A 9,484-nucleotide genomic window follows, 5' to 3' on the forward strand; every position below is an offset into this window, starting at 1 on the left:
TCGAATTCTTAACGGTATTTTGACACAAAAATTAAATAGTGGCAGTATTTTGTGATTGACAATGATGTTACGGCAAATCTCACAGCACTTTCAAATCATTGTATATAGTTTTCGTTCCCTTTCCTCATTTTCACAGTAGAAAAATCAGACAATGGCAGGACTTTATGGTTAACAATGAAGTTACGTTCCCCGTTGCCAATTTTCTTGCTTGATGTGAAAAAAATATAAACTATACGATTAAAAGTGCCTCCAAGAATTTTAAACCAAAAATTTTGGGGGGAAGGGAGAAAGTGCGCTTATAGTCGAATAAATATGGTAATAATCCTGAGTTAAATTTGGACGATGACAGCCTTGATAAGAACTGGGATTCTATTATTGATAGTTTGTCAAAGTTTGGATTCCATTGACGTTATAGTTTGTCAAAGTTTGGATTCCATTGACGTTAATTCTACGTAGTTTTTTCTTTCTTCTTTTTTTCTTCTCGTTCTTTTATACTTCAAGATTTTAAGTAGAAGTAATTTATTCGAAGCATACTAAAGATTCCGCATCATTTCTCCAACGTAATTATTAAATATAGTGAAGTACTTTGTTAATATGTTAATGTACTTGTTCTCTTAGTATGTGTAGCAAGGACAGATTTAACTTGGCAGATAGTTTTTAATAAAGAGTCACGTTACAGTGCAGTGTTACGAAAGGACAAATAAATATTTGAGTTCCACGTCTTCATTCATCTTAAATAATACACCATATTACATGCTATTGTGATATGTTAATAATTAATAAAGCATCCCAGACTATTTCCTTCTTACACATTTTGTCATTGATTGATACTTCTTTCTTTCACTATTTGTAATATCATTGTGTTTATTTTCAGGATATTGAGCCAAATACAGAATTAAAAGTATGGTACGCCAAGGAGTATGGCTTCAGTATGGGGGCCAAACCCCTCACAAAGATTTCAGGTAATTGGATTTAGCAATTTAAGATAATTGGAGGAAATGACAGATTTTGTACCGTACTAATTCCTCGATAGGTACGAATTCAATGATATACAAAGAATGAAAAATGCACGACTGGACTGTAAATCGAGGCCGGGTCTTCAGTTTACCGTGCCGATGCGTTAAGGACAATGTTATTCAGTTCGCTTCCTAAACAGCTGTGTATATTCTATCACTCTGCTTCCGGTGCTCATTCACACAAACCAGTCATAGATGTTCTGAATATAGACATTGGGGAGTCTAACCACAACAAAAGTGATAGCATAATCCATGTGGTCTGAGTGCCCTCAAGAACAAATTATTGTATGGATGTACAGGGAATGAATTGACTAGCGTAGTGGTTAACGCATCCTTGTTCAATTCACGGTCCTGTCGTGCATTTTTTCCCTCTATATCATAGATTTATAGTACGAAAGGTATAACGTCGTTGGCTTGCCGCGAAAAGTTGTAATGACGTTTATGCGGAGTTGCCAGCTTGGATACTGGTGGCTCGCTGAGCGCAGTAGACGATTGAGGTTGAATGACCTTGCGATGAGTAAGTTAGGCAAATCTGAAGGGTGGTGATTGGCTATCCTCTTACCACACCCCCAGTGACGAGTAGGTCTAAGCGCGGGAAGCCAACGACGTTACACCATCTGGACTATAGCAATGCATTAAGTGAAAGATAATAGTATTGTAAAATGTAATTCCAAATTATTAGTAGAAAATATATGATTCTTTCATCAGTAGCATATGTTCGTAGAATGGAAAATTCGGCTATTTCAACAGTTTGTATCTTGCTGTTTTTATTAAAGCTAAATGGAATGAGAAAAGGATTGGATACACAAAACAGTAGTTGTTTTAATATATTTTCTTGTAAGAATGTAAATGTGTTAACAGTAGACAAAAACTACATGCTTTAAGTATGCAGATCCATACCTATTCAGAAGTTCAGTTGGGAGCTACAATGGCTTAGTGGTAGAGCGCTTACCTCTGGTACATGCCGTCCCTAGTTCGTTTTTCGGCGAAGAAAGTTTGTGGTAGACGACATTGTGAGTTTTCTCGGGATACTTCCGTTTCCTCCCACTTTCTCATGTCACCAATCCCATCATCAGTCATTTCCCGTACTTATCGTCTCCCTTAGTCTCAAAGGCATAACTGCGGGACGTTAAACAGAAGGATTTCATATCATTTTTCAAATGTTCAGTTTCTAATTTGATTTCGAATATTTTAATGATTCAAAATGTCATAATTCGTCTGAGCCTTTCGAATGATTTTGTGTTTTAGCTTGACAGAGCAAATTATAGGTTTGCAAAATTAAACTTGTTTTCTGATACCCTGGATATGTTTGCTGATTCTTATTGATTTCGACGTGCTAAAACCGAAAATGGACCTTCATTGCCGTGCATCACGTCAGTTTTTCAGGCAAATGAATAATTCCCTTAAAAATCCTTCAATTTTTTCGTGTTTTGCGTAAGTCTTTACTTAGGGGCGTATTCCCCCGCCCCTGATTATCGTAGAGTAATGAGTCATACTTTTTTTTAATCGTCCGAGACCACACCTTTAGAAAATATACAAATACTTTTAGTGAGATATACCGGTGGAAAATTTGGACTGAAAACTGGGAAAAAAGTGCTCTTTTCTCTCTCTCTCTCTCTCTCTCTCTCTCTCTCTCTCTATATATATATATATATATATATATATATATATATAGATAGATAGATAGATAGATAGATAGATAGATAATTAATTAATTAATATGTGTGTGTCTGTGCGTGGGTTTCCTCGGGTTCTACTTTCTTCATTCCACAATTTCATTCATTTCTCATAATCACTGCCTTCTTTAGCATGGCCGGCATAATGGTGGGACGTAAAACTCAAATATTTCATTTTCATAAATGTGGGCTAGCAATCCTGCGTAGTAAAAAATGTAATTTATGCCCGAAAAATAACTTTCAAATACTGGTAACATAATCTGCAAATTTGGTCAGGGTCGGATAAAACTGAAGTGGGAAAAATATTATATTTTGTACCGATTTCCTCCTACAATTTTTCCCAGTTTAATTAATTTAGAAATTTCCTATGACCTCCGTAATTGCAGCAGAAAAATAAATTCTATATCAACTTATTCCTCTAATATCATGATTCCACACAATACTACAATCATTCCGGTATTCAGTACCAGGGGAAAAATTAGGTACCGAGAATATACGAAAAAGTCCCTTTCTTGGAAAAATGTTTATTTTTGATTGGCAACCCTGTGCCATGCTTCATGTGAACAAAATGTCACCCGAATCATTCTACGCATCATGAAATATTATACCCAAAATCATTCCACTATAAGGCGTTTATGAAATTGGAATAAAGCTTACCTATCATTCATACTTATGGAAGCGCTTCTCTTTGTCTTGTACATTTCCCCTTGTGCATTCCTGACTTTAGGATGTTACTGGAATGTCCCTGACAATCGTCCAACAATAGTCCACCATAATGTTAACACTCCGTTTGCCTTGATATCATCTTTCCATTACCCGTAAATCCTGATGGAACCGCTCCCCTTGTTCACTGTAAGCTTCCAAGTTTTCGGGAAAATAGTCACCATGAGAATGCAAGAAGTGAATCTTTAAGCTCAAGGAACAACCAAAAGCTTTGAACGCTGCCAACATACAGTATTTTGGACAAGTTCTTTATAATTTGTCACTTTCTGATTGCCCAAGAACTTTTCCACTTCTACGAAAGCAATTCAAACCTGTTTTCCAATGTCATTCATACTTTCAAGGAAACGAGGATCGGTGACGACTTTTCTTGTATCAGGTCCAACCAAAATGCCCTCCATCAGTTTTCCAACTGATAAACCTGGAAACTTGGAACACAGGTGCTTGGAAACATTCACCATGTTTAAGGAGAACTTTGATGAATTGCTTTTTAAGACCTACCTTGATGTGGAGCAGTGGTAGCAAAACTTTATTAGCAGGATTAGGCCATCCCTCACAACATTTGCCACTCCAGGTTGGAGAGCATCTTTTTGTGGCGTTTGTTTGTCGGTGCAATGACTATGTTTGTCACGACTGTCCTATAAGCAAAGGAAACATAGATATTTAGTATAACCCGCTTGTTGTTCCAATAACAAGAGAGTACTTTAAAGTGACTGCATACCAACCACCTGTGTTTTTCATACTTTATTTTCTCCAGTACTAATTTCAGACTCTCATACGTTTTTTTTTTTTTTTTTTTTTCGCGTGAATGGAGTGGCCAGTTGCAGGAGATGCATATGTATTGCCATTATGCAGGACATCTTTTAGACTGTTTTTAGGTGAATCGAAGAACAACCTCCAATCAGATGCATCGTATTGTATTTGGTACTATCCCAACAAACCACAAATATCATTACAATATACAAGATTTTGCTCTTCAGCGAAATATGGAACAAACAGTTTTTCACGAGACCGGTACCAAGAAAAAGTAGGTTTTATTATTATTTATTTATTTATTTATTTATTTATTTCAATCGAGATTCTAATAACTCAGCAGAATCCTTAGGCAGTGCAAGATTTTTTTTCTCAAAACTGATTTTTAGCTTTGGCAAGACTTACTTTTTTTTTTCTTTCTTTTTCTAAGGGTATGGGACGGCGGGGCATGAGTGATACTTCGTTGGAATCTGTGTTCCATAAGCTTTTCAACGAGGTTTCATTCATGTCCCTATAACAATTTGGCGTCGCCAGGGCTGCCGAACGGGGGAAAATGGTGGTGGTGGGGAAATACAATGTGACCTTAGTAAGGTCGAAGTTCCGAATTTTTTTCTACCTTGCCATTGGATCTACGCCCCTCATTTTTTATGTGCGTGGACCCAATGTCTGGTCTTGATGTAAAAATTCTTTTGCGTGCTTATGCCAACGATCAGGGTTGCCAGAGCCCCAAAAGTAAAAGAAAATAAAGAAAAAAATTTCTTCTTCTTCTCCTTCTTCTAAAGGTTGGACGGAGAAGCATGAATGATACCTCGTTAAAATCTGTTTCATAATCTTTCCAGCGAGGTATTATTCATTCTGTGACAATTGGGGACATCGCCAGGGCTGCAAACGTAAAAGTCTACTAATCTTTCGAAATGCATATCCGGGGTCTCTAGGATAATAATAATGGTGATATTTAAAAGGAAAATGTGACGTAATGGGCAAATTCTGACTATTTTCGAACTCAGCGCCCCAAAATCTATAAGAAACGACCAAAATGTCCCGGGCATCATTTTGGTCGCAGAACTGTTTATATTATTATTATTATTATTATTATTATTATTATTATTATTATTATTATTATTATTATTATTATTACTGGGAACATTTTTGAAATGTTTTAAGCTAAAAATATTGTTTTGGATTTATTTTACATTTACTTACAGATGTAAGGAACGCATTATAACACGATAAAGAATTTTGTGACCTTTTTCATAGTGCAACATCAGATGGTACGGGGTGATTTTTTTAAAAAAAAAAATCACGGAATTCATTTGGGTCTATAATTTCTAACTGAAGTCCGATTTTCATGCGGTTTGTGACAAATGATCAAGGAAGAGTGAGAGATTTATGGAACTATGTTCACTGGTTTAAATTCATCCGGGGTAATATCGGCCGGACCTCAAGAAAAACCGCAAATATTCGCCAGTGTACCTTACAATTTCAATGAGGTGTGGTACGGTGTGGAGATTTGAGTTTTCTTCGTTAGATGGCAACTTCGCCAAGATCAATAACAAACAGGAAACTGGGCCGTTGTATTGGGAATTGTGCTGTACAGTACTGTGCTACTGGTATGATCAGGACACAGTGAGAATAGTGTACTATTTTGGAGAAACATGAGTTTATCGTTAAAAGTTTTTGGAGAACTGAACCTGTTATTGATACGCAAAGGGCATTTAAAAACTAATTTACCTCACGTTCCGCCCCAGACGCGAACATAATATGGTCGCTGGTGAATAAGTTGAAAGAAATCGGATCGCTTTTCAATGAGATAAGGAAGCATCGGACCCTGCAAGCGGGAGTTGTGAAAGATATCAGTTGTCGACTCCTTAGGTCGCCCAAGAAATATGTCCGTCGTTTGTCGCAAGAAACTGGCTTTAGCTATTCAACATGTGACTTATGGGTGCTACCACTAACACTTAATGTGTATTCTGCAATTTCGCTTCAAAAATCCAAAACCTCATTCCGATTGTTAGGTACACTGGCGAATATTTGCTGTTTTTCTTGAGGCGTGATCGATATTACCTCTGATGAATTTAAACCAGTAAACATAGTCCCATAAATCTCCCATCCTTCTTTGATCATTTGCCACAAACTGCATGAAAATTGGACTTCAGATAGAAGTTCTAGATCCAAATGAAATCCATGAGTTTTAAAATAATCACCCTGTATTTGTTAAGTAATCACACCGTTAGTTGTAACGTATTAAGTTCATACAAACGCATATACAGTTAATCATTAGCACTACTCAGGATCGAGTGCACCAGTTAGCGAGGTGAAGTTTGGGATTAATGTGAATGGTGGGTAGCCGCTTAATCGCACTCAAAAATGCAATATTTGCTTGTATCAAGCAGTACTTTGGTTTCAACAAAAACAAAGACACAGGAAGATAGATTCAATCATATAAGCAACACACATAATTTATTCGGGTAGCTCATAAATATAAAAATAATCCACGGTTGTTTCCAGCCGCTTTTGAAGGGAAAACATTCTACATTGTATTTAAACTTCAAATCAGTATTCCTTTAAATTTTATATTAAGAAAAGAGCAGCTGTTGTGTAAATATGAGGGTTGTTTATTTAATGTGGAATTGGTGTGTTAATGTGTTGATACCGCCCACCCGAATCATTAGTGTTAGAATTAATTTTCGTTGCGTCACGATGGCTTAGTGGTAGAGCGCCTATCTCTGGTTCGTGGGGATCCTGGTTCGATCTCCGACCAAGTAAGTTTGTGGTGAATAACATTGTGTCTGTGGGTTTTCTTGAGATACTCCCGTTTCCTCCCACTTTTCATTCCACCAATTCTTCCATCATTCACTTGCCTTAATAATCCGTCTCCCTTAGCCTTAAGGGCATAATCGTGGGACGTTGAACGGAAAGATTTCATTTCACATGATCCCAGATTCGATTCTCGGCGGAGGCGGAGGCGGAGGCGTAGTCTCCATTAGCTTTGTGGATGGAATAAATCAGGATGTCGAGCTAAGCAAATAAGTTGCTCAAGGGAGGGATAGTGATGCACTAGTAGGGCGCTCATCTCTGGTACGATGAGTCCATTGGTTGGTTAACGTCCTGTTTCACCACCGAAGCTATATGAGACAATCCGAACCAACGTTAATGCACATCCACTAGGAATCGAATCTGAGGCCCACGGACCGAAGGTGCGCACGCTAGCCACGAGACTACAGGGAAACGCACGATGAATCTGTGCTTTGATCTCAGGCCATTTGAACTTTGTGTTCAACAGCATATTCATTTCACTATCCTTAAGTTTCTGGACTTATCATTCATTTCAATTAACAGTGGTCTCCTTTAGCGTATGATGTATAAGCGTTAATCGTTAATTTCATTATATATCTCTGAAAAAGTAATTAGATACTTTTGTCTCTTTCCATTTTATTGTGTTGTGGAGGTAATATCTTCGTATTATTTATAAGAATTTTGTATTTTTTGTTTGTTTGATTCCGTAATTGTGATGATAATGAACGCCCATACCCGGAGAGGAATGTAAACTCAATTACCTGGCTACCCTTACACCAGGGTCCTCAACGTTTTCCATCGGCGTACTATCACAAGTAATACCACTATAAGTCGTACGTGCCACCCAGGCCCGTATTTATCTATTGTGCGCCCCTGTCTCTAAATAATTTACCCCTCACACACACTTATGTCTCGAAGAAGGAAACAAGCCGTGATTTTGCAAACATACCATCTCATGTTGAGTAGCAGTTTAGGTATTACACATTACAAAAGTTACAGCGTTATTTCAAATGGCCTAATTCTCTCAATGATGATTATGATGTGGTGTTCTGCCGAAGGTAGGTGTTTGATCCGAAGGTCCGTGAGCAAGGTGAGTCCATGGTATTTTGCCATTGCCTTCCATCGGATGATAATGACGTACTAAGGACGGGACCTACCCCTCGTGAAAATTTTTGAGAAAACAGGCAATGTACAGTGCTTGTTCTCGCATGTTTTGCTCATGTGCTACAGGTGTTACGTGTAAAGTAAATGGTTTGGAACAGAAACAGGCACTTATCCGGGAAATAACACCTGTTTTTGAATGTAATAATTCTTGTCCTGACATGAAATCACATGTGTGCACTGCACATTGACTGATCAGTACTTGTGCGACGCGCATGTACATGGAATGTTCAGAAGAAAATATTGCGGGCTGCAGACATGTGCAGATCAGCGAATGTAAGTTCATGTGTAGCACGTGGTATTTAGTGAAAACGTGTCTGCGTATGTAATGGTACCAACACATACACTGTACTCCACGGATGTTGTAAACATGTACATTTGCGTTCCAGGCCGGCCGGTATTTTAAATGCTGAACGAAAATTTTCTGCACATTACATATAATGTGTTCCGTTTTTTAACGTGATTTTCAGCTATGCTGAATTTCAAAAGAAATCTGCTGTGAACATGAGCTGTTTTTTCCCTGTATTGCCGAATGTTCATGCAGGTTCCAGAGAATTGTTCATCTAGCAGGAGTTTGTCGTTTACATGTCTGGTACATGGTATGTTTTTAATACGGAAAATATGATTTCCAGGTGGTTTGTTTTAGCAGAAAAGGGTTGTATAAACATAAACTGTACATGGTATGTAGTGACAGCATGTATTTGCAGGTTACAGAGAAACAGTACACTGTCTGAAATATAAAAGAAACATGCCCGGTAGACAGATTTAAATCCGGGAAAAGGCCTTTTCAGATGGGTTTCTCATAATAATAATAATTTTAAAAAAGCTGTTTTGTTGTTAGGTGTATGTTGCTTGTATCAACATCATGTACATGCAGTGTCCAGCTACATGTTGCTTTTGAATGAATTCTTGAATTTCCAGCAAAACAGACTAATCTCGACAATATTGGAAGGCTCACTGTGTGGGTAGAAATTTGCAGGTGCGAATTTGTTTTCCTGGACCAGCAGCAGATACTGGTATGTTTAGAAACACTGTGTTGCTGGAAATTCAGTCTTTATTCTTATTTCTTCAGCAAAATTTCGAACTCAAGTTTCATTCAACAGTGTACACATTTTATAATTACTACAAAATGGAAAATAGCTAGTAGGTCTAAAGACCAGGGACAGGTTAAAAAACAGAAAATTATTCCCTATAGTGTAGATGCCCGCTAGTTTGAAATAATGGCTGCCATCTTGAAATTGGGACCTGTGCATTCATTATTAACTAATCGAAAAATGTAGTGTTCGTATCGTCTGAACTGCCTATTTCCAGTTCCCCTTTCACTGCATGTTTGCGATCCCTATACATTGCATGTTCAGTGCT

General features: G+C 37.6%; 1 protein-coding gene across 2 annotated transcripts in view; it reads left to right on the forward strand.

Annotated features, from left to right (window-relative positions):
* LOC145670030 (uncharacterized) overlaps positions 1-9,484 on the forward strand; it is a 57,520-nt gene that overhangs the window by 26,276 nt on the left and 21,760 nt on the right. For both annotated transcript variants that reach the window (XM_081738375.1, XM_081738378.1), the window contains exon 5: positions 875-962. In XM_081738375.1, the coding sequence (XP_081594501.1) occupies positions 875-962 (88 nt within the window). The remainder of the gene's footprint in view (positions 1-874; positions 963-9,484) is intronic.

This window comes from Thermobia domestica, chromosome 2, assembly GCF_964235325.1.
Source record: "Thermobia domestica chromosome 2, izTheDome1.hap1.1, whole genome shotgun sequence".
NCBI classification, from domain to species: Eukaryota; Metazoa; Arthropoda; class Insecta; order Zygentoma; family Lepismatidae; genus Thermobia; species Thermobia domestica.